This window comes from Pseudochaenichthys georgianus, chromosome 11, assembly GCF_902827115.2.
Source record: "Pseudochaenichthys georgianus chromosome 11, fPseGeo1.2, whole genome shotgun sequence".
NCBI classification, from domain to species: domain Eukaryota; kingdom Metazoa; phylum Chordata; class Actinopteri; order Perciformes; family Channichthyidae; genus Pseudochaenichthys; species Pseudochaenichthys georgianus.
In genome coordinates this window covers 13,487,095-13,514,043 of record NC_047513.1, presented here as the reverse complement: position 1 = coordinate 13,514,043, position 26,949 = coordinate 13,487,095, and the positions used below count along the sequence as shown (strand labels likewise).

The following is a 26,949-nucleotide window of genomic DNA, read 5'->3' as shown; positions in this document are numbered from 1 at the left end:
GCATGTAGCAGCAATAGTTAGACATATTAATTAGAGCACATTATTAAAATAGCAAGCGTCCCCTGATTCAATCGTTCTCAGTTGAATGCTTGTTTGGCACAGGCAATAAAAACAACTCATATGTTGCAACTGGCCGTTAGGACCCTAAAGCAATGGGAGCAGCCACAACTCTGACCATAGAGGAACATCCCAAAATTCAAAACACATTATGTGTGTGTGTGTGTGTAACTCCAGTAAGAATCAAAGATGAAAGCATTTCATAGGAAAATAAAGCAGAATAAGGATTTCATTTGCAAACTTTGTTGATGTTCATTGTTTATTTAATTGCCTGTTCGAGAAAACTGTATATCTGTGAGATGTGGTCTGATTACATTTTGTGTTTTTAACTCATTTCCCTTTCCATATTGCACACGTTAAATTGTATATTGATTTGCTTTTACATTCTTCTCTAACAATGCTGACTAAATTCCCAAACTTTGGTTTTGGATTAATGCCTAAAAGCGTCCCTGTGAAGGGGATGGCCGGAATGGGGGGGGGGGTCACAAAGAACTGCTTCAACAATTCAATTAAGAAGAACCACACATTTGAGACACCTTTACGTTCCAGGTTGAAGCAGACTGATTGCTGGTGTTCGAGAACAATCGAGTGTCTGAGTTATTGAAAGCGATTAAGCGTTGGGCTCCTCTGATTGGCTGGCTTCAGCTTAATGGACTGCGGCCATCACAGCTGAGTGAAACCATATCAAAGCTGACAGCCCTGCAGTGAAACTAAACGCCTTGTAGCAGACACATTGAAATGTTTTGGGATAAAACATACCAAGTGTCAAAACACAGGTTTCCCGAGGCTGTGCAACACTGAACATCACACCTGCTTTTATAATCTACAGATCACCGCACCAAAGTGTTGCATCAAAAGAAAGATGACTGAACACTGGAGAGCAGAGCAGAGCTGTGATCCCCGTACAACAGGAGGAGAACAGAGCAGACGTGAAAGAGCATGAGAGGGAACAGCAGAGCGCAGTGAGACAGAGAGGAGGTGAACAGCTGTAGTGGAAGTGTTTAATGTGAGGCGTGTTCCGTACCGGTGGTAGATGGCGGCCCCCGTCAGCACCATGGAGTAGTCGTTGGTCCATTTGGACGTGTAGCCCCAGCGCTCCTTGTTGCTGTCCCAGAAGTGGCTGCGAGCCGGGTACCCAACGATCCGCTCTGGGAAACTCTGCCACACGGTGAAGGCAAAATCCACCTTGACAGAAAGAAAATACAGATTTCAACATATATGATGCAGAACATGATATTTACAACTAGTACCACATCCTGATAATTCATCTATTTCAAGTTGAGATTAATTATTTCAAAAATGTATTTTCTTATGATTCATCATTTTACAAGCAGGACACTTTAATGAATTATTATTTGTCATTCTCTAGTTGATCACGGCAGCGGTTACCAATATATTTTATATGACATACAGTCTTCACAATCGCGTCAAATGAACTACCCCAAGGCACCCCTGTTGTTTATTTCAACCATTACTTTTAAGCAATTAAAACGATTTATTAACTAACTCTTTAATTGATTTGATTTATAAAGCATAAGTATTCCCATATGTATTCTGTCAATTTAACATTTAAAGACGGACTGCAGGACTTTTTGTTTTTTGGAGCATATTGGCGATGTGAGTAACTTTCCCATGCTAGTTTTGTAATTACTCTCCCTGCCAGAGGGGGGCGACAACAGGTCTGCACTGAAGGTTTAAAGCATTTCAAATGTGGGAAATAACATTTGGTTGCAATTCATGTTCTATTTACAGTATTAAGAAACAAAGGCAGTGCACACTGTAACACACCATAGGGAAAACACAACAGCGGCAAAACCTTATCGAGCACAAAGCAGTCTCCTCTCAGCAGCTGCCTGAACTTCTGAGGACACGATCAAAGCATTCAATCAAATAATCAGATGAGAAGATCTAAAAGTGCTCAGCTGCTCCTCAAACAGCCTGTTCTGCATTACACCACATATTACCACACTGTGCTTCACGGAGACTGCTTACATTATGTCAAACCTCACCAACAAATCCCAGAGGAGGAGGAGAAGAGAGATCTGCTTCTCTTCCGCTCTTACTTTCAATGCAAAGCAAAAGCGTATATGGAATAACAGTAGCAAGGAAAACTCGTTGAACCAGAATCAAACGAAAGTATGGCTGGCATATTTTACAATACATTATTATAAATTTAAAAAACAGAAAGGAGAACTGGAAGCTAGTTTTTATTTTATTATGAATATCTGCTCTGCTTCTCACCATCTTCAGCTAAGAGGAAAACAAAGAGACTGTCCAGAAAGTGATGCTATTTCTCACTAAATTGTATACACATTACTGGCATTTATGTTTCCCAAACCCTAATGTTTGTGAACATGATTCAACTGTCTCCATGTGAGCAACACGAGCAGGGTTGGGAGGGTTACTTTGTAAATGTAATCAGTTACTGATTACTGATTACATGGCTCTGAAAGTAATCCGAATACAGTTACAGTTACGTGTCTTAAAAACGTAATCAGATTACTTTTAGATTACTTTTGGATTACTTTCTTTTTCCATCACAGATGGGTATGTTTTGGTGAACAGGAGACACAAAAAGCAAAAGAAAACTGAACGTGTTTTTACCGTTTTAATGGCTTATCAAGAGCACAACTGAAACATAACATCTGAAACGATGCAACAACATAATACACTTGGTGGGGATGCAGCTTGGGATGTGAGGAGTGAGGGACACGGCTTAGAACGGGCGTGTCGCCTTCTGTCCTGCCAGTGTTGGCAGGACATTAATTAAAATGTCGAACTCGGACTTCATTTTAAGGACATGTCGGCCAGGGGTGTAGAGCTATATTTGTTTTAGCACCGGATTGGCAAAACAGGAGAGTGTGTGCACCAGTCTGCCTTGATCTATGAATTCATGTCTGTGACTCTCACAGTATCTGCTGCCCACAGCTGTTTTATAGAAGGAACACTTCCTTCACTTCATGAAATCTCTGCAGCACCAGGAGGCAGCGGGAGGGTTAACTCAGCCTCTGAGAAGACAAGCGCGCAGCGCAGTGCCTTTCACGCACCGCCTTCACTGTGTTTACCTTCAGAAATAATCATTAGTAAGGCTAAAGAGCGACCGCAGGCTGATGTGTTTTAACCACACACACCTATATATACACAAACATACGCGATTTAAACGTAGACTTTTGTTCCTCCATGTTTTGTTGTTATTGTTTCACAGAGCGAGCGGACCCGCGATTTTCTTTCAAACGCTTTTTTGGCCCATCTGCGGTGGTAATAGGTTTTGTGCGCTGTGATGATTCGGCTGTACCTTTAGTAATGAATATTAAATGTTGAGTGGAAATCTTTCCACCAATAATTCCAATAAGTAATCCAAAATGTATTCACTTCAGGTTTATGAAAGTAACTGTAATCAGATTACTCGTTTTTCAAATGTAACGCGAGCTGAATACAGTTACTTGATTTTTGTATTCTGATTACGTAACGGCATTACATGTATTCCGTTACAACCCAACCCTGAACACAACAGTCAATTCATTTTTTCGGTGCTGGATTTTCCCTCCACTGCCAGCTCTGAGTTGCCATTTTGATCCTCGGCACAAACAGCCTTTATGAGATCTAATTCTACCCTGTTTAAAGCAGCATCTGGCTTCCCATGGTGCCGCGCCAAAACCTGTCCCCGGGAAACACATGAACAGTCATGTGGAACAAAAATGCCCATAATACTGTTCTCCAATAGGGGATTCGGGAGGTACGGTGTGATTACAGGCGCCACCATGGACAGAAAAGGGAAGAGAAGGGCGGATGTGGATAGGGAAAGTTAGAGTAGTTTAAGCGATTTAAGAATCGAGTTTCAGAGCGATAACTTGAAAACACCGGGGACCAACCAAAAGAGTGATAATAATATAGAGAGAAAATGCAATCAGAGTTGCTTTGGGCACATGGAGAGGGTTTGGAGCTTTGTTTTTTCTCAAGAGGACCAGACTATCGATACAGACAAGAAGCAGCAAGAAAGAGAGCAAACGTTTTCTACTTTATTATATTACAACAAACCTCTGTGGTGGACAACACGGTGTCTTCATCCAGGCTGAGGACAGCGTCGGTCACTATGGTCTCGTAGGGCAGGAAGCGACTGCTCATCACCTGCAGGAGAAACACAGAGCACAGAGGATTAAAACCAGAGGAGTTGGGAGTTAATTTCCCTCATACAGCTTTCATTTGTGATCATTTAGTAGCCTGGAACACAACAAAGGCAGGAGCAAATATATTTCTGAAAGTTGTGGAAAATGTTTGCCCCTTTCTTCATTCAGGTGCCTTTTGAACTAACAGTTGAGAGATGATCATGAATAGAAACGAGAGCCAAATGGAAACAGCTTCATGTCATTCTTACTTCTTGGAGGTTGAATTGAGGGATTTGCTCAAAATATGGGCTTTTTTATCTAACATCTTTCTTTTGAGCTCTGATTTTGGTCTCTACCAACTCCAGAGGGAAAACACTTTAGCTGCCAAATGCTCCACTATGTTTTCCAGCCAACTTTATCTGTCGTTTGGTGCGTGTATAAAGTGTACAGTTTTGGGGGGCTGCCAATTAAAGCCAAAGTCCAGCTTTAGAGTGAAACAATACAGTCAATCTGTGTGCCAAAAAAACCAAACAATGAGCTGAAAGACAATACAATGTAATATACTGGTGATCCTTGTGAGTTCACATGACACTTTTCACGTTAAAGTAGTCAAACGATCCAGAGGTAGTGTAAACACATGGCTTATATAATTATTAAGGATGATCTTAGCTACCCTGACGTTTTGTTCTTTCAGTCTCTACCTAAGAGAGTGTCGAAAAGCTGAACGTAGGTGGCGAAAAACAAATCTCCAGGTTAATTTTGAAATCTATAAAGAGAGACTTGGCCTTTATGATTTGGAATTGACAAACGCACCACAGTCTTTCTTCTCTGATATCATTAGCAAAAACAAAAACAACGCACGTGCCTTGTTTGCTACCGTCGAGAGAATAACTAACCCCCCAGTGTCAGTAGCCTCTGAATTTCTATCCACCAGGGCATGCAATGATTTTGCCTCCTTCTTCACTGACAACATTCAGAAAATCAGACAAGCAGTCAGTGCCTCTGCATCAGGAACAGCAAATGTGTTGTCTCTGTGTCCACCTAAAATCAATTCAAACACCATGACACAATTCCATCAGATTAATGATAAAAACCTAGAGGACATTATACAACTTCTGAAATCCTCCTCCTGCTGCCTTGATATTATTCCAACAGGATTTTTCAAAAATGTTTTTCGTTGCATGGACTCAGATCTACTTCATATAGTAAACAAATCTCTTCACTCAGGTGTTTTTCCACAGGCTCTGAAACTGCAGTAATTAAACCGCTCTTAAAAAAGAATAATCTAGATGCTTCAGTAATGAACAATTACAGGCCCATATCAAACCTCCCATGTCTAGGTAAAATCATTGAAAAAGTAGTTTTTCAACAGTTGAGTAATTTCTTGCATTTAAATAACTGTTTCGATGTGTTCCAGTCAGGCTTTCGTCCAAACCACAGCACTGAGACTGCTCTGGTAAAGGTCTTCAATGACATCCAGTTAAACACAGACAGTGGCAGAACTTCAGTGTTAGTATTATTAGATCTCAGTGCTGTGTTTGACACTGTTGACCACAACATATTACTAGACCGACTAGAAAACTGGGTGGGACTTTCGGAAACAGTTCTAAATTGGTTTGAATTCTACTTAAAGGACAGGAAAAACTTTGTTTCTATAGGTAAATACACATCTGAGTTGACAAATATGACATGTCGGGTACCTCAAGGCTCCATCTTGGGGCCTCTTCTCTTTAACATCTACATGCTACCACTGGCTCAGATAATGAAAAACAACAACATAAGTTACCATAGCTATGCAGATGACACACACATTTACGTAACCATTTCACCAGGAGACTATCCTCCAATTCAAACACTGAGTAAGTGCATTGAACAAATCAATGACTGGATGTGTCAGAACTTTCTCCAATTAAACAAAGATAAAACTGAGGTAATGGTTTTTGGAGCCAAGGCAGAACGTATAAAAGTTAGCGCTGAGCTTCAGCCTGCAATATTCAAAACAACAGATTAAGCCAGAAATCTAGGTGTAGTCATGGACTCTGACCTGAGTTTCAACAGTCACATTAAAACAGTTACTAAATCAGCCTACTATCACCTAAAGAACATATCTAGGATTAAAAGACTAATGTCACAGCAAGATTTAGAAAAACTTGTCCATGCTTTTATCTTCAGTAGACTGGACTACTGCAATGGTGTCTTCACAGGTCTCACTAAAAAATCTATTAGAAAGCTGCAGCTGATTCAGAACGCCGCTGCTCGAGTCCTCACTAACACTAAGAAAGTGGATCACATCACTCCTGTTCTGAAGTCTTTACACTGGCTTCCTGTGTGTCAAAGAATTGATTTAAAAAATATTGCTGCTGGTTTATAAAACTTTTAATGGTTTAGGCTCAAAATATATTTCTGACCTACTGCTAAATTATGAACCATCCAGAACTCTCAGGTCTTCAGGGATTGGACAGCTTTCTGTCCCTAGAGTCAGAACTAAACATGGAGAAGCAGCGTTCAGTAATTATTAGGGATGTAACGATATATCGAATATCGCGATAAATAAATGTCTCAGTACCGTCTTGAGACTGACAAAATATACCGCGATTTTTTTTTTAAAACCTTTATTCAACCAGATGGTCCCATTGAGATCATCAATCTCTTTTTCAAGGGAGACCTGTCCAACATGGCAGCAAGTAGGTTACAACATGAACATAAAACAACAGATAACACAAAAGGACATCGTATTTACAGGGCTACATGTACATACCTAGAGACATTGACAAGTACCAACAGTATATGTATATCTCGCCCTGTCAAAAAGCCTCACCTTCTTGGCAAAAACGGTATTGTTTTTGAAGTGGTGGAGAGACAATGCACAGTTTTACCCACTGCTGTTACCCATGACCAAAGCATATCTCTCTGTCCCAGCAACATCAGTACCAAGCAAGAGAGTTTTTTCCACAGCATGGGGATATTGTAAACGCCCAAACATCCCAGCTTCTACCTGGAAATGTGGACATGCTCATATTCCTAAAAGATAACCTTGATGATGCTGAGTGAGCGAGTGAGTTAGTTAGAGTTGAGTTACTTGAAAAACTAAAGTGAAACTTGATTTATTCTATTGCAGGGTCTGATTATTATATTGTTGACACTTTAAAATACTACTATCCTACTAAAATGCTGTACAAATCCGATTTATTATTTAATAAAGAAAAAAAATTCAAGTAAAAAAAATAAAATAATAATTCACATTTTTTTCTTTATTTTTCAATATCGCGATAAATATCGTACCGTGGACTTTTTATCGCGATATTATCGTACCGTGAGTTTTTGGTATCGTTACATCCCTAGTAATTATGCTCCAAATATCTGGAACAAACTCCCAGAAATCTGCCAGTCCGCTGCAACTCTGACTACTTTTAAATCCAGGCTGAAGACTTTTCTTTCTGCCGCAGCTTTTAATTGAACTATTCATATCTTAAACTGCACTGTAACTTTTAGTCATGTATTTTTTCTTTTAATGTTTATTTTATTATCTTTGCTTTTTAATGACTGTTTTTAAATGCCATTTTCTTAATGTGTTTCATTGTAAATCACTTTGAATGGCCTTGTGTTGAAAGGTGCTATATAAATAAACTTGCCTTGCCTTGCCCAAAGCTCAGGAGTTTTTAAATCATATCCACTGGCAGAGCTTCACCGGGAGATACATGTTATAAAAACTTTTCTGCTTCAACTATCAACTCTATGTATTTTTGATGACGCCTTAAAGATTCACGGGAGACAACAAGCCATCACATCAACAAACAAAAGCGCACAGAGAAGAAGAGAAAAGCCAATATCCTACGCTTTACTGCCCTCCCATTTCCAACAGTGATAAAGTGCTGATACAAGTTTCCATTACTGCCGCGGGCTCGTCTTTCTCTTTTAAATCAATAAACACATAAATGCAGCCAGACACATACAGCATGATTCATGTGTCCTGCATATGGGATACGTTTACCGCTCCGATCCACCACTGTTTATAAACCGAGTGCATTTATCTAACGGCAAATTAAACCAAACATTACATGACAGTCCTTGAATATTTACTGGAAGCACAGAGAGTGATGGTGTCCGGGGCCTGGTGGGCGGATGTAGAGAGCAACATCTTGAGGACATTTAGATGGGGAAGTCTCTCGGTGTGTTTCTGTGATGAAAAGCGCTGGGATGAGAAAACAGCAGCTTCTTGTTGACGAAGTGTGTGTGGTGGTTGCTGGATGTGTGCTCGGGCTTAAACAACCTCCCACACAAACAAGATGCAGCTCACGAAACATAACTTTAATGGACGTAGACACAGATACACAGTTTAAACATATACACAGTACTAACAGCCTGTTATTCAGTTATGGAGCACAGCACTGAAGGTCAGGAAAATAAGAAAAATGTTCTTTTGAATCGCCGCCTGCACTGAAAAGCCTTTTTATTTACATTGGAGGATAGTCAGTGTTGAACTTCTTTCTATATCAACTCCTGGCATTGTCTGCGTGATGCGTTCAAGCGCGGTGACCTCACCCTCAACAGATCTTCATCACTCCTACAGCCGACGGCAGCAACAAACACCCAGAGAAAATACTTTACTGTGGAGCTGTGAGGAGCCTGTTATCCATTCTGGTGCTGCAAATAAGGATTTATCTTTTATTATCGACCAACCTGTTAGTGTTTAAAATGTCGTAAAGTATTGAAAAAGGCCCGAGGTGATGTCTTCAAGATGCTCATTTAAGCCAACCAAAACTTTAAAGACTTTAGTTTTAGAATTACATCAGTTAAGCCTTAACTGTTAAGGGGTTAAATCACCTACACCAGAGACAAGTACATCAATACCTAATTAAAAAAACATCCTCAAATGTATAACGGTCATGAGTTGCTTCAGTGTTTGGGTTCTGACTCATTTGATTAGCTGTTGCAGGATGTGGCTAAATAATAAATAAGCTTTTTTTATTTTATGAATCATCGGGGCCATCAGCTTGCAGTATTCAAAGCTGTCTGTGTCATGATTTCATTTTCCAGACGTCTAGCCGGTGTTCTTAAGGCAGCACTTAGTTTGAGGGAAACAATGGTGATGAAAGATAGAGAGAGCAGCAAATCTTTACAATTTGAAAAGCTACAGCTCGGTATGACGTTACATAATAATTTGTTATTGCTGCAAAACCAGTCTATTCTGATTCATGGAGGAAGAAACTGGTTCCGATACCGATTTTAGGCGATATTACCGTACCTACAAATGTTGGTAAAAAAAAAGAGAAATAGATTGCATTCACATATCAGTTGACTCTGGGCAACATAATACAAAATAACTGTATTTAATACTGTTAAATACTAAAAATAAAGTGTGTAAAGGTCCCCTATTATACTGTTTTTCATCAATATATTATAGGTCTCCAAACACCAAACAGATCATTGTAGCATTACCCATAATCCCCTCTGTTTCAGCCCTGTTTCAAAAGTGCTGATTCTCTGTCTGTTAAAAAAAGGAGCCCCTCCCCACGCCCCTCTGAGAGATATTTGGTTACAAAGAACACAGTGGTGCTCTAGGAGGAGATTCAGGTAATAAGGTGGGGGGGGGGGGGGGGGGTTACCTTGGTTGGTGATTGGCTAATGGTTACACAAGCCAGAACATCCTGATGACATCATAAAGTGGCCCAAATCTGATCAGCTCATTTTCAGACAGGTTTTTATAGAAATGGATCAGGACAAAAAGTGAGCAAATCTTTTTTTCTGAAACGTTCAGAATCTCTTTAAACAGAGGAGACACATGTTTATGTATAAAAGACATGAACAAGTGGATTTTGCATAATAGGTGCCCTTTAAGACCTGATTTCTAACTTTTAGAGCAGCAGATGTTCATGATTCATTTGTTTAAAAGTTTGTGAGATCGGTTTGCTGGATAGCTCAGTTGTTAGAGCTGATGGCCAATAGAAATGTCCGCTGCCATGTAAGCTGGTTCGAAACCCTGGCCCACCGAATATGTCTCCCCTCTATCTCCTCTCATAACCCTGCATCTCCAATAAAGGCACTCTCTGGCCCAAAAACATCTTTAATAAAGAAAAAGATGAGATCCATTTGGTGATGAAAAAGGCAGATTGAACATAATGTTGCTTAAATGTCATAAATAGGCAACACAATAAGGTGTTACTGTTTTTACATCTAAAGCCATACAATTAAGTATGAATCATGGATTTCCATCCACCATCTCCTACAGCGGAGCCTTGATTTCTGTGTTTGGGCTCGTACAAGTGCCATTTGGATTCCTCTTCTCCCCAGTCTCTCTCAGTTAACAAGGAGCCAAGTGTAGAGAGTGACATTAGTATTAACAAAGAGACAAGGAGGGAGAACATGAGAGTGGAGAGGAGAGATTCCACTGTTACTGCTCTAATATCCTGCAGGCCTGTAGAGAGAAACTATCCCATGTTTTTCACTGGAACGTGTCAGCGGGAATACCAACGGAGAAGAGTTAGAGACAAGAGGGGAGAAAGTGGCGGCGAGACAAAAGCAAAAAGGGACAAACAAAAAGAAAAGAGAGGATGAGAGGCTGGTGTTTCCAACTCCCCGATGGTTTGAAACCTTAGAAGTGTGACACATTAGCCCGGGGCTTCTTGGTGCTCTCCAGGAATGTGAGCTCTTACTGCAGGAATCAGCCTCCAGCGCTTCACCTCCTTTCTAAAGGACAGCAGCAGAGCAGGGAGAGACGAGGACCACCGTTTGTGTAAACCATATTAAGCGCTGCAGGGATTCTCACACGGCTTAAATCAACGGTCCTAAAGCAGCCTTTTGGCCAACTTGCCAGAGAGACAGAAGGAGGGACAGAGAGAGGAAGAGAGGGAACACTGTTGATGATAAGGTGGTGTTATTCCATGTTGTTCTAACTTTCAACAAATTCCATGACAAGAGACACGCTAACAATGTTTGTCAATCTTGAAAAGGCTTAGTGATTTCCAACACAGATGGCCAATTTTTGCAATATTCACTCAAACTGGAGTGAATGCTCAGGACTACTTTACGCTGCGGATGTGGTGCGTTGGTGAGAACTCATGGCTGTGTGTGACTCAAACTACTCTACAATGGCAACGTGGAGACATTGGATCAGAATTTAGGCCTTTATGCTTGGAAACTTTGCAGAAAACAAAACGTAAGTGTTGATTGAAAAAAAAGAGGGAAAAGAGAGGACATGTAAATGAGAGAGGGGATGAAAGAGACAGGGGATCAGTAAGAAAGAGTCAAGCAGAAGAGATGATAAACTCTCTCTCTCTCCGTGGGGTGGTGGAACACAGCTTGCCTCGCCACAGTAAACACAGCACACGCCACAACAAACCACGCACGCACGCACGCACGCACGCACGCACGCACGCACACACACACGCACACACACACACACACACACACACACACACACACACACCACACACACACACACACACACACACACACACACACCACACACACACACACACACACACACACACACACACACACACACACACACACACACACACACACACACACACACACACACACACACACACACACACACACACACACACACACACACACACACACACACACACACACACACACACACACACACACACACACACAGCCTGTTTTGCTCGCTTTCCACGGTCACACAGAACCCTCCCACTGTGATTGACAGCTTGGGAGAAAGCACTCAGAGCCACGAGGAGAGGAAAACCATAAACCCAGCCTACCGCCGGGTGACTGACACTGATGTGGAAACCACTTCCTCTGATTGGCAGGTGAAGTTAAGTCCTCACTAAAGCAGGTGGAGAGAACTGTATCGGATGAGTCTGACATCCCCGAATACAGATGAGCGACCAGATCCCGTTTCCTTTTCCAAAAAAACAAACTCAGATCAGCGTTTAGAGGCCAATATTCACCCTGTGTCAACGTCTGACCTTTGACTCTGACAAGCAGGGGTCACAGGGAGGTCAAGAGAAACACAGAGAGCCGTCACCAGGGAAGAGTCTTCAGCCTAATATGGTTGCACTGAGGCTGGGAGCTTAACTTCACTCTCCTCTGACAGTGTCAGTCACAAGAACACATGAAAACAACTAATCTCCAGACTGACATGAGAACATCTACTGAGAACATTCCCTCACTCATGGTAAACAATCTTTTTTGAGTCATTTTTTTTCTTTTTTCCCCCCTGTGTACTTGAGATATTGAGAAACCAGATAAAGTTAAGGTAGTGATGTTGGTGAAAGACAACAGAGAAAGCATAATAACTACTCTCTAGTGGCAGCTTATTAACTGAATATATTGAGACTCTTCATAGTATGTTTGAATAAAACAAGTTGTTTTAAGATATCACATTACTGATTGGGCATTTTTCAGCTTGATTCCTGACCTTAACAAAAGTCATCTTTAGTTGAATCTCTGAAAATTATATATGTAAATAAAGATGTTATACTAATACTTTTTGTCATATTCTTTCCCTGTGTACTTCAACATATTGAGAAAACAGATAAAGTTGACGTAGTGATGTTGGTGAAAGGACATGTCAATTAAGCAAATAGTCATTCAACACAAAGCATAATCTACAATTATTCCATAACAACTCTATAACTGAATATATTTAGATTTTCATTGTCAGTTTGAACAAAATATTTAGAATGATTGAAATTCTGATTTTCGAGCTTAACAAAAGTCATCTGTTGAATATCTAAAAAGCATATAAATAAAGATTTTGTACTCATGCATTTAGACGGCTGCATAGATTTGAGGGTCATGAGTTATTAAACACATTTAATAAAATATAAGCTGAAAAATAATTACATCTGTGTCTCGTCGTCTGGACTTGTATTTATTGTGTTTATCCAAAGTGCATTTTGATAAATCAACTGTGACTTATTCCTCCAGAGAGATTGTGTGACTCTTCATTTAATTATGATTAAAGAGCAAAATGCAATAAAAACATTAAGGATAAATAAAAGCTACTTAGCGGTTATTGCCTCCTTATCTTTCCTAACAATATGCATTAGCTTCTCAGCCACGCTTTGCCCCCTCCGATATATATTATTCCTATTACTACTTTAATTGAAACCACAAAAAATGTCCTTTAATGGCATTAGTGCAGCACAAATCGAAACTCATTAACTCCCAGAAACTCTCCGACTGAATGAAATGGGCAGAGATACAGTAGCTTTACACTTAGAGAAAATGCATAAGAAGAGCTGTGTCATTAGAAATGATAGTGATCACATCTTAAGGGTAAAAAAGGGTTTAGTCTCACCTTATTCTCCCCCTCGATGACGATGACGGGCACAGATGTGGCCGGCCAGCGGTGCTTGGCAGGGAGAGGCTTGTCACAATTCCACAGGACAATGATCTAAAAGATGGAAGAAAAGGTTTTATTATCACCTGCAAATAACTCAATTATATCTAATTTGATTCTCTAACCTAAACAACTCGCAGCACTTCCAAGCTAGTTGAACATGTGACATTTACGCGACGTAAGGCCAGCAAATGTCACCGTATTACAGGCTGATTAAACGTTAAAGAGCCAGAAGGGCAACTCCAGTGATAAAATATTTCCAATTATGGCTCCAGGGTGGTTCATAAAAATTCAGCGCTTAACCAATCATGTCCCATTGTCACATATCATTTCTAACTACCACGTTTCGCTGAACACTTTTCCGGCCCATCTGATCTCACTCCACATGACGTTTAACATGAAAGACTAATGTTTTATCATGCTCGGACTGCTGTTCAGTGACATTCACATTTCACATGGACCTGCTCCCATCCACTGCAGTTCAATTCCAGACATGTTAATGTTTGATGAGAAACACACACATACACACAAAACATGACTCCATCTGACCTTACACACAGTCTTCCATTCTTATATCTCAGCAAGTTTAATATTTGTGTGAAAAAGTTTGATAAACCCCTCCCCCAAATGGCTATACTCCAATCACAGCCTAGCAAACTTAGCTTTGCATCACAGGACATGGCAGGCCCATCAAGCTTGAGTTTTGTCTAGTATAAAAATATCTAGATATCAGACTCAAAGATGCTGCAGTGAGATTCTGCTCACCTGGCTAATACGACAAAAACAAATCCTTGCTTCTGGTCACTTCAAGGTTATGCGTACCATGACATTAGTGTTAACTGCTCATTAGCAACATCCTGCTCTTTATTGGACAACAATATGGTTACCTTTCCTAAACCAACTGGTAAGTTCTCATCCTAAAGCTTCTCTTGTGTATACATTAAAAACTAATTGTTTTCAGAACGTAAGCAATGACACAGGTTTGATCATGTGTTTCCTCATAATAGGATTCCTATTATACTAAGTCTAACATGCTTTTCCCTTCAGCTTTAGACTATGACATCATATATGTGAACAATAGGTGAACATTAAGGCCCTTTTTTACAATATGTTATGATAACAGCATTTTTTAACCAACTCATGGCGCTAACGCTAACAAGCTACATTAGCTAGTAAGCTAGGTAAGTGTGTTGGGGGGTTGACAATGGGACATCAGTATGTACAAACTACATGCTATTGGCTTTAATATATATAATAATATAGTGTACATTAATGAAGGAAGTCTAATATTAGTGCAGTTACCATGCAGCTCAAATCATCTGAAAACTATGAGGAGAATGTGAAGATGGATTGTATATCAAGTTGAATCTTCACCCCCCCCTTCTTTTTGACATTTCAAATTTTACAAATAGCAGGTGAAACATTTGTTCTCTAAGATTAGTTTCTGCCGTGTGAGCTTTGCCTGGAGCTCCAGCACCACCATCTGCCATGCCTTCCCTTCCAGTTCCTCCATTTCAGTCATGCTGTTGAAAACCACATTCAAAATGTGATACATTTTAGTATGCATGTCGGCATTTTGTCAGGAAAAAACATCTCCAAAAGGAGTGGAGTATGTTTTTGGAGTTTGATCTAATCATTATTTGTACAGTAAATGAACCCATGAAATCGAGGTTGATAAATGATTACATACATTGAGATATGGAGCCAAACAGTTAAAACTAATAATACAACATATTTTATCTCCTGGAATTATTTTTGCCTGAGCATTTGGGAAATAAATACCCAGTTATTAATGATAAGGAAAGCGATAGGAGCACATCTTCATCATCATCTCTTCCTGTGTGTCAGTTCACATCTGCCCCGCTGAAATGTCCTTGAAAATGTCGGTAAATTAATCCATGGCAGATCCTGATACAGGCAAACCACAAGAATCTCCCTGCGGGGATCAATAACGATTCACATGATTCTGACTTTAACTACGCCAGCCGCAGCCCTCGGGGACGCTGCGCTTTGACTGGACCTGCCAAATTATGAGCCTGAAGCCATTTGGATGCCTGTATCAAGGTATTTGCCCTCTGCCTACAGTATACAGCAGCTGTGTGGAAATATGTCACTTGTCTATAAAAAAAGGATGACACACAGCTGTTTGATGAATGGGATGAATTGATGGATGCAAAATCACATTATTATAAGACGGTTTGGATAAAAAGCCAAACAAGCATCGCTCAAAAGTGTTTGTCATTGTGAGACAACAACAGGTATACAGTGTGGATCTCTGCACACACAGCTGAGAAACGTGTTGTTCTCTTCGTACACAGGCTCTAGTCCTTTATTAGAAAGACAGATGGTGTCTCTGTCAGCCCACCAGCGCTCCTCTCAGGGTGCTGATGATGGCATTGTGTATGCATGCCTGCATGTGTGTGTGTATATGACTGGAGGAAAGGGGTGAAAAAGTGGTTGGTGTATCTATAGCACAAGTGGAAGAATGCATGTGCACGCAGCAGGAGATCCACTATGTCAGAAGACGCCTCAAAAGCTTTCTTGCTTCCAATTTAGCCTCCTCCGCCCTCTGAGTTCTTTCATTCTCTCCTCTCCATTCATTTATTTATATCCCTTTCCTCAGCAGCCCCCCCCCCCCCACTCTTTCTCCTCTTTTCAGGGTGCTCGGAGTGGAAGAAAACACCCAGACTGTGTACCTGGCACTCCACTCAGCAGGCACAGCCTGTAGAAGGCAAACACAGAAGCACCTCCAGAAAGATTAACAGATTATTTTACAGTAATGTTGGCTAAAAGTGGATCTACCACTTGGGTATAACCACACTGATGTACTGTAGCACCATCAAACCTCTATAGTGATCGAAATGTGCCTGAAACACAACATCTCTGGAATCAATTGCTCGCTTCGATCGGTACTTTTCCTATTAGTTGATCATACATTAAAATCATTAATCTGAATTAGGCTGGTTGACAAAACAATCTCTACTCACAGGCCCCTTAATCACTTGTTCCACAGTTTTGAAAAGTATCACAACAGGGCATCATCAGCATTATAGCATTCCTCAATTTTCTACAAATGTTACCTTGACACAGCAGTTAAAAAGGCCCACGTATACGCCTACTGGAGCTTATCGAGGAAGAGAATCTCGAGTAAGAGAATATTTAGGGGAAAGTGTTTCATCAAGAATAAACTGTCAAGATCAATAGCTTTGTTCATTTACACTTGACTTAATTAAGGCAACATTCTTGTACTGGTTCTGTTTGGTCAAACACATTTAAAGGGCCAATTTTACATTTCACAGATAATTAGTTCAATGGTGACTCGATGAGTAATACTCATTACAAGACATATATAATGTTGAGTTATCTTTCAGAAAATCATAACAATGTCATCAAGGTTATCTAAACGAAAGTGTCGATACTGTAAATCTAGAGCACGGACATTTAGCACCCAAGAAAATATTCTACTAAATTTGATCATTGGAAGTTTGGAGTAAATGTCTTCGTTTTGGTAGATTTGGTTAATATTCCTAAAAATAAGGTATTGGACCAGGTTTCGTTTTTTGGATGAATATAAAAACATATAAAATAAAAAATTATCAGTACACAAAGAGTCCAACCACTTACATGGACAGTACGTACACAGATACAACCTCAGACACAAAATACACACAAGCTTGAAATATACACATGTGCAAAGATCCCACCTACGCAAACACATTCATTTTTTAGATAGAACTGCCCAAACCAACACACACACACACACACACACACACACACACACACACACACACACACACACACACACACACACACACACACACACACACACACACACACACACACACACACACACACACACACACACACACACACACACACACACACACACACACACACACACACACACACACACACACACACACACACACACACACACACACACACACACACACACACACACACACACACACACACACAAAATACAAAGTTGCTTACTCATACACTCTGCTGGCCAAACAAAAAAAGACACACACTTGCAAACACACACCACACACACACACACACACACACCAGCAACCGGCCTTTATAGAGCAAATTCAATTTCATTTCCCGTGCTGGTAAGGAGCAAGCAGGGGAATCAATACATGCCGTCTCCAGCTGTGCTGAAGGGGGGTTCGCTGCCATGGAGACAGATGTAGCACTGCTACAAATTGCTCTAATTCAATCCACCGGTGTTCACACACACACACCCACCCACACACACACACACACACACACACACACACCCACCCCCACACCCACACCCACCCCCCACACACCCCCACCCCCACCCCCACCCCACACACACACACACACACACACACACACACACACACACACACACACACACACACACACACACACACACATTACCTGTGCACAGTACTGGGACTTGGCCACCGCGACCAGCAGCTTGAGTATGGGCTGGGACTGCGACACCAGAGGAGAGACGGCATGGATGACCGCTGTGAACTTGGGGTACGGTTTAATGCCTGGAAAACAACAGAAAGATGGTCACTTGTTGATGCAGTGTTAAGAAATCCAGGACAACAACGCTGGCTGGAACACAGAGAGCCGTCTCTGACGGTCTGATGGCCATCAATGCAATATCAGGCTCTTTGAAGAGAAGAAAGCGCAACTAGAACTGAAGGCTCTCACTAATGCCCCTTTCACACCAATGCGTTTTTAGCTCCGGCTCGGAGCTGGAGCCTGAAAAGTGCCGGTTTTTCCTGTTCACACCGCAGCCGTGCCGCCTCTTAGCTCCGGAATCCGGTTCATTTCCAGCTCCAAAAAATTGTCGGTCTAGAGCAGGGATGGGCAACTTTGATGGTGGTGGTGGCCACGTCATTGATGTACTGGCCACCAGGGGGCCGCAGATTCACTTGGAACACACACACACAAAAATGCCATGTCTTGTATGTAATTATTAACAAATGTACTAAGTCTGACATCTTCATTGACATTTTACAATCAAAGGGAACATCCCCAAAAATTGGGAACATCCTCTGATAAGCTCACTAAACAAATATCAGTTCACAGACATTTTATTTCATTTTTACAAGTGGCATGTTTGTATTGAACAGGTTATTAAACAGTGGAATAAAACTATTTTAAACTATTGGAAAGCACGGAAAATGTGTGTGTATTGAGATTAACCATTAGATGACATACACATTAAGTCATGAACACTAACCCAGACATTAGTTGTCTAACTTGAACCTAAAACACTTGTAGACAGTCTCACTCTCTGCATTCCCCTTATTCCACAATAAGGGGAATGTCAACACAGACACCTGTCAGCCCGCACTCTGCTGTTCCTCAGCACCGCTCCCCCTCCGTCCCGCTGAAATTATGAATGAAAAGCGTAGTAATCATAGATAACACGGCAGGGTCCGTGACAGTTTGTTTTCATCTGATTTCAAATAAACAAAGTCTTGGTTTAAACTTGTTTCGCCAAATTCAGATGATAAAAACAACTTGTAAGCTTGTAAAGGCATAATTACAAGAGGCAACTTAACGTCACAGCAGGCATAACAACAGCCGGTGTTTCTTGTGAGGGTTTCCCCGGGAAACAAACACAATACACACAAATGCGTCAGAGATTATTTTGCGGTATTTGAAATCATCTACGCAGCTCGCGACGTAACTAGGACTAGTGGACGTTATCAGTACTACAAGTAAAACATTTTATTAATTACGTTGTTTATAAATTAATCTGAGGGCCGCATGCGGGCCGCGGGCCGCCATTTGCCCATCCCTGGTCTAGAGGCAAGAGCTTCGGAGCTAAGAGGTGGCGTTGTGATGCCACACAGCGTCAATTCTGACTGACGCACATTCACTTAAGAGGAACTGGGGATATGCATCAGCTGCTTGTGTGAGTCGGACAGTGAATACTTTAGAGCGGCCGCTGCAGTGTGAGCTAACCGGGAGCTAACGGGAGAATAAACTCCCGTGGAAGAGCAGCCAGCACTGCAGCGGTAGGTAAATGCTGCAGAAACACATTAATAAACAATGAACCACGGCACTCTGGAGCAAAGTATAAGGTTGGAGAAGTTGTTATTTAATTTAATCTGGCTTCATGTGATTAAAAGCAACACGATCATCGACCCGACGAAGTTCCCCGTTGTTGTTGTTGTGAGCGCCGTAACGCCGTTGGGGAGCAAATCAGCGATGTAAACGGTGACGTCATGACGCAGCAGCGGTAGCACCAGTCGGGCTCTGGGCGGTGTGAACAGAGCGCGAGCAGAAAAGGGAAACCGGAGCTGAACCAGAAAAGCTCCCGCTCGGAGCTAGAAAGGGAAAAGCGCTGGTGTGAAAGCCGCATTACAAACACTTCATATCTATTTTCAGAGAGATTTTCAAAGACGTTACTTGAAACGAGTCTGTCAGCGGTGCAAAACATATAGATGATATAATTGTAAGGGAAGTACGTTCTCAAGATCAGCTTAAAATATTCAACAGCGTTAATGTGTTTTGAAAATGCCAAATCTCTTGATCGCTGAATATTTCATTTTGGAAACTTGTCGGCTGAGTCTGGAACCCAGTGAACGGACGACTAAGTGCTGACGTGACTTTAAATTAGTCCGACTTGATGCTGCAATAGATTAATCGAAGCTGAAAATAAGCAGGAAATAAGATATTGAGCATGAGCGAGAAAGAACATAGAGGACGTTCAACTTTTCCTAATTTAAATGTAATCTAACCCAAAGCATAACGCAGAAGAGAAAGCATTAGCCGCGTCTCCATTCTGCCACTGAGCAACCTTTATGATGAGGTACTTAAAGCAGTCTTAAAACTTGTTAAACTATCCTTGTGATTTGTAATGGAAAAGTTTAGAGTGTGCAGAGTTTGTAAAGACACAGGATGTAGGGCAAACTGGTTACAAGCTCATAAACAGACCTCCATGAAACATTTGACAAATCCTGGGGATGAATAACAGCTTTTTCTTTTGAATGTGGATGCTGTTTTCTGTCCTGAGCTCATGATTCTAAGAGGCTTTTACTGTATCACGTCCTCTATCAGCTGATCACATCATTCAACAAGCTAAATGTTTATAGAAACACAAAAGGCTGCTTTGGATCGATCCAGCTGTTGGAGGCGATTTAATACCAACAATGACACTGGCCAAAATGATGTGTCATGCATGTTTACATACTTGTGCGTACTTTTAGTTGCTTCTCATGGTTTAGTTGCACATCACGAAGGTCTTAAGGCCACAACATGACTGTCTGTTTAGAGGAGGGATTTCCAACTTATTTGGCTTGTGACCCCTTAGAATTACCCATCCCCATCTTCACAAGCTACTATGTTTATAAACTAAAAGCAGTAAGCACCCCATTATTTAAATTGTATGATTTTTAAAAGACAAACTATCAGACATTTCACAAGAAATCTGATTAAGATACAACTCCTCTCTCATCAGTCATCAGCCAAACTAGATAACAGCGACTTCTGCTTTTTTGGCAACAGATTGGGAAAGTCCCTCTCATGTTTCAACAGGACAGTTAGCCTGATCTCAAAGCACAGTCTATCAAAAAATTGTCTTTCAAGTTTTGGAAGAAATGTCCCAGGCTGAGTCCCACACAAAGTCCAACACTTCAGGGACGACAGCGAGGCCTCATCACCCAACATCAGTGGTCTACATCACTTATGCTCTTATTAATTAATTGGAGCAAATCTTGTGAAAATGAATGGAAGAAACATCTCAATAGGGTTTTCTGTTTGAGTTCCTGCCATGTTCTTTTCAAAGTTAAAAGCTATGTTGTTCAACTGTCTAATATCTTGTCTTTCCTTAATCAGAACATTTAATTATTGTTACTAAGTGTCACATATTGTTATTGGATTCTAGTTTTCTCAAGTATACATTTTCATATCACCCTAAAACATCCGGTATCCTTTAGCTTCTAAATAAAGAGTCCATTTAACTAAAGCAACAAAAGCAAACCGTGCTCCCGCTGAGTCGGAGTGGTAATATACATAATGAGTGTGAGTGTGTCTTGTTATTTGCTCTTGGAGAACAAGAGGAAGTGTCAGTTGGAAACAAACTCTACTGCCTTGATTTTACTCAATTACCCATCAGCGACAAGCCACCTTGTCTCCTAAAAACCCATCCGTGTTTATTTGCTTCCTCTTTGACAAACAAATAGCCGGCGTTGTAATCCCTGCCTGTCACTGTGCACATCCATTTGAATGGTGCTCAATCAACTGCATTTCTGCATTTGTACTATCGTGGTCTGTTTATTTAAAAGTGTGTGTGTGTAGCTGGAGGATGAGGGGGTGAGGGATGGAGGGGCTCGCGGGTCACAGACATGAGGCGGGGGAAAACTCGCCGCCGCTGAACCGTAGCACGAGGAATGGGCCGCACAAGTAGCACCAGTAGCCATGCCGACTCAAAACCCATTGATGGACGGGGTGGTGTGTCAACGCGACAAACATCTGTCAGTGACCCACACACACACACACACACACACACACACACACACACACACACACACACACACACACACACACACACACACACACACACACACACACACACACACACACACACACACACACACACACACACACACACACACACACACACACACACACACACACACACACACACACACACACACACACACACACACACACAGAGAGGAGGGCAGCAGATCAGGGCTGCAGACCATATTTCAGACAAGCTCCAATTCAACAGTCTGAAGTCGTTTTACAAAAGGGACAACATACTTGCTGATGATTAAGAAACTTTTCTGACCGACTTTTATGGATCAGCCTCCTGGGTGTGTTGAAGCGTTATGGAACAGCACTTTGTACAGTTTACGACATGTCTATGCTTCTGTGTGTGTGTTACTGACCCAGTGTAGCGTAGTAGAAGGGGAAGTCTCCCAGGTATCCAGAGTACTGCGGCAGGGCGAAGAGCCCCCCAGGGTGACTGTTCCACATCAGGCTGCTGCGGGAGCCGTGCGCCAACACGCGGTCCTGGATGATCTGCACGGGGAAACAACACACATTAGACTTTGTATTGACCAACAACTTTTCAATTCAAGATGTTATGATTTTTACCCTCTAGTTGAATTTGTTCACTGTCAATTTTTGTGTTTTCTACATTACAAATAGGATGACGGGAACACATTGACCACTTTTTGGGGGAAATACACGAGTGAATTGTGCAAGATGTCTGTCCTCATAGAACAATCTCTATTGTTGCTCAAGTTATATAATTAGGAGAGTTTTCTTCATTTTTGATGCAAGGATTTCCCTTTCTGTTTGTTGTTTAATATGCATAGGTGTGACACATGTGTAAATTGTAGACTACATAAATTAACTTGACTAACTCAAGATTATCCTTCAATATCCTTTCTAAAAATTGTAGGAGACAGCTAGCAGGTAAACCAAAGCAGAGTAGGCCAACATTTTCTGACTTTTATTCCAACAAAAACGTAACTTACACTTTGGATAATGGAACAAATATTTGTGTGAGACCCTCCTTGAGTGGTAAACCACAGTATACACTTGTCTTGTGAGGAAATCAGTTATGGAAACAGCATTCATCTAGTGGTCTTATTAAAATATATATATATTTAAAGTCAAGTAACTGTAAATGCACATAACATGATATAGATTGAAAATGAATTTACAGATTACACTTCTACTACAATTTGAATATCCGAATACATATAAAAGGGAATATCTGTGTTGCTTCGACAGCCTTCAAAATAATTAACGGACAGACTGTCTGCATCAAACTTTTGTCTTTTTTATTACAGCAGTGTCTCTGTTTTTCCCAAAGTCCACCCTGCAGTATGCAAGGCTTCCCTTTCTAAACTGCCTTTACATTACATTTCACTCAGAGCCCTCATACAACTTTGTGTGTTGAACAAAACTGCCTTTCATTTCATTTAATTTCAATCTTTATTTCGAACGGATTAAAAAAATAACAAATACAAAATAACAAATGTGAAAAACAGAATACCATATTGTTAAAATACAGTATTTATCCACATTCATGATAATATTTATATTATATTCAACAACAAAAAAGTCTGTGTCCGAAAGGGAGCAGGAGGAAGCAAATGCTTATTAATTCCCACCCCTTACTTTATCAATGATTGTCCTTTAAATCATTATGCAAGTTATTCCTACTTACATTTACACTTATACACAATAATTTCTCATCTTCAATCACCTCTCTTCATTCTCATAGTTTTCCCACAAAGTGTTTCTGTACATCCTTTTGTTGGGGAATATTTTCCAAGGCCCATAACTTTGACCCAGTTTATCAGTTCAAACTGTTCTGACTGAGCACACGCACCTTGTAACCTTGGCTGCTGTGCTCTCATTGTTCTGTCTCCCTGTTCCTGCCTGTTGACGTCAGCTGATAGAGGTGTTATGATTCTATGTTCCTGCCTGTTGACGTCAGCTGATAGTGTTATGATTCTATGTTCCTGCCTGTTGACGTCAGCTGATAGTGTTATGATTCTATGTTCCTGCCTGTTGACGTCAGCTGATAGTGTTATGATTCTATGTTCCTGCCTGTTGACGTCAGCTGATAGAGGTGTTATGATTTTATCTTGTTATGCAGCATGTTGATGATTCTCTCGGAACTAGCTAAATACATGGGTCTGGGGTAGAGTTCTTGAGAATTGACGTGGCAACTCTACCGTGCAGTCAGATCGTGGCTGCTGTGACTTGTGATGTGAATTCTCCGAACGAAGCTCCAAATAACCCATCAGTGTTTGACATCAAAGCTCCTGCTCTTCCCGTGTCTCTTTCCTGAGTCGGTGACTCCCATTGCATTGATGCTACACAGAAGTTTCCCTTACACCTTTTAAACTGAATTATGCTTGTGCTATGTTTTAACTCCTGCTCCAAACCATTCCATAAAATCACCCCACAGATTGTTACATTACATTACATTTCATTTAGCTGACGCTTTTATCCAAAGCGACTTACAATAAGTGCGTTCGACCAACAAAATACAAACTTGAAGAAAACAGAATCATATAAGTACATCAGGTTTCATAGAGCAAAAATATTTCAAGTGCTACTCAACTGGCTTTAGATAAGCCAGCCCTTTATTAGTATATAAGTGCTTTGTTAATAGTTCTATCGCTCGAGGTGGAGTCGAAAGAGATGAGTTTTCAGTCTGCGCCGGAAGGTGTGTAAGCTTTCTGCTGTCCTGATGTCAATGGGGAGCTCATTCCACCATTTTGGAGCCAGGATAGCAAACCCACGTGTTTTTGCTGATGGGAACTTGGGTCCCCTTCGCAGCGATGGTGCAGCGAGTCGTTTGGCTGATGCAGAGCGTAGTACACGTGCTGGGGTGTACGGTTTAACCATGTCCTGGATGTAGGAAGGGCCAGATCCATTCGCAGCATGGTACGCAAGTACCATTGTCTTGAAGTGGATTCTAGCAGTTACCGGAAGCCAGTGAAGGGAGCGGAGGAGCGGGGTGGTGTGGGAACATTTAGGAAGGTTGAAGACCAGACGAGCAGCTGCATTCTGGATGAGCTGCAGAGGTCGGATGGCACATGCAGGTCGACCAGCCAGGAGGATTGTTATTCTCATACTTCTCAGAGTTGTTCTGACCTTGAGTTGTTTAAAATGTAGATTTCCTCTCAAATTATACCCACCCTCTCCGTCTATGAACAGTGTTTTTAATTTCCTAGGAAGTAGATTATGTCTTGCTTTGTACATGATTTGTGCCGTTTTAAATTTAACCAGATCAAATGTTATGTGTAACTTCAAAAATAATACATTAGTGTGTTCAAGATATCCAACATTATTGATAACTCTTATAGCCCTTTTTTGTAATGTGCATAACGGCTGTAGGTTGGTTTTGTACGTGTTTCCCCAAATCTCCACACAGTAAATCAGATATGGCAATATTAGTGTGTTATATAGAGAATGCAATACAATGAGTTGTGGTCCAGAATGTGTCTGGCTTTTCCCAATATTGCGAGTCTTAGCCAGTTTTGCTTTTACATGAGTGATATGAGGTTTCCAGCTGATTTTGTGGTCTAAAACCACACCAAGGAACTTCATTTCATATACTCTTTCCATGTTTATGTTATCTAGTATTAATTGCACCTGTGGATTTGTTTTATGTTTTCCAAATAACATAATCTTTGTTTTGCTTATATTTAATGATAATTTGTTTGTGTCAAACCAATGTTTTACTTTAATAATTTCTGCTGTTATCACTCCCATTAGCTCTTTCAAATTGTCACCGGAAAAACACATATTAGTGTCCTCTGCAAATAAAATACATTTCAATATATTTGATACTCTGCAAATGTCATTGATGTATATTATGAACAGCTTTGGACCCAACATAGACCCCTGAGGTACTCCACAAGTTATGTTCATGTATTCTGATTTATGTTCACCAATTTCAACAAATTGTTGTCTGTTGCTTAAATAATCTCTCACCCAGTCTAATCCCACCCCTCTGATGCCATACCAGATTATAGTCGGTGAAATATTAAGGATTCCATCAATGAGCCTTGTAATCAAACAGATAAAACATTTCACACGACTGCAAAATGAGTTTTTCACACAAAAGCAACAAGAAGCAGAAAGTCGTAAATGTGAATGAATATCAACACGGATAATGTTCCAACTTTTAAAAACATCCCATTTCAATTCAGAACGATATTCAGGGTGTTATTTAATACCCGGGTTGATGAATTAAAGCAGGTGGAAAGCGGTTTTAAAAGTAAGTCTGCGGTCGTTGTATGAAAGTAAGAAAAGTGGCTGAGCTGCCCAAATGCTTGCTTTGTATCACCTGAATAGCAACTGTTGATCGTGAGTGAATCGCCAGGGCACAATTCTGAGCTAAAATAAATCCATGTTATTGTGTAATATTTCATCCTCGGACAAACATACTGAGCTCTTTTTTTGGAGAAGCAGATCAGCAAGTCAAAGGAATATGTGCCGGTCAGTCACACAGACAGAGGCCATCGGAGAATAAAAGAGGCAAAACCCAGACAGAGTCATCAGCTGTGTTTAAGCGCCATTCAGCCTGCCCGATCCTTTCTGTGCACAAATAGAGCAGTCAGTCACACGGTCGGACGTGACAACGGCCACTATTTTCTCCCCGCCGCCAGCCTCTGCTGAGCAGGCAGGGGAAAGAGATATTGCTGCCGTGCCCTTGAGCCATGCTGAATTGCAGCAGTAAAACAGACACAGGTTTGCGGCCCTGTTTTATGGCCTTGATTGAATCGAGAGGTGACGGCTGCTGGCTTGGCAAACTCAAAAAGGGCGGACGTATAGAAAGAGGTGAAGAGAACAAGATGGGCGGCGGCTAATAGCTTTTCCAATTGTAAAAAAAAGTTAATAATGTAGCTGGAGGGGGCTGACTGTAATAATATTGACAAAGCAACATCAAAATGCATCACAGTGAAAAAAACCTCGGCACTGGGT

At 41.0% G+C, this 26,949-nt stretch overlaps 1 protein-coding gene across 1 annotated transcript in view; it reads right to left on the bottom strand.

Annotated features, from left to right (window-relative positions):
• Positions 1-26,949, bottom strand: part of ext1b (exostosin glycosyltransferase 1b) — a 126,653-nt gene that overhangs the window by 6,019 nt on the left and 93,685 nt on the right. The window contains exons 5-9 of the mRNA XM_034094031.2: positions 22,380-22,512; positions 17,896-18,014; positions 13,441-13,536; positions 4,096-4,185; positions 1,082-1,242 (exon numbers count right to left, since the gene is read on the bottom strand). Coding sequence (XP_033949922.1) covers positions 1,082-1,242; positions 4,096-4,185; positions 13,441-13,536; positions 17,896-18,014; positions 22,380-22,512 — 599 coding nt within the window. The remainder of the gene's footprint in view (positions 1-1,081; positions 1,243-4,095; positions 4,186-13,440; positions 13,537-17,895; positions 18,015-22,379; positions 22,513-26,949) is intronic.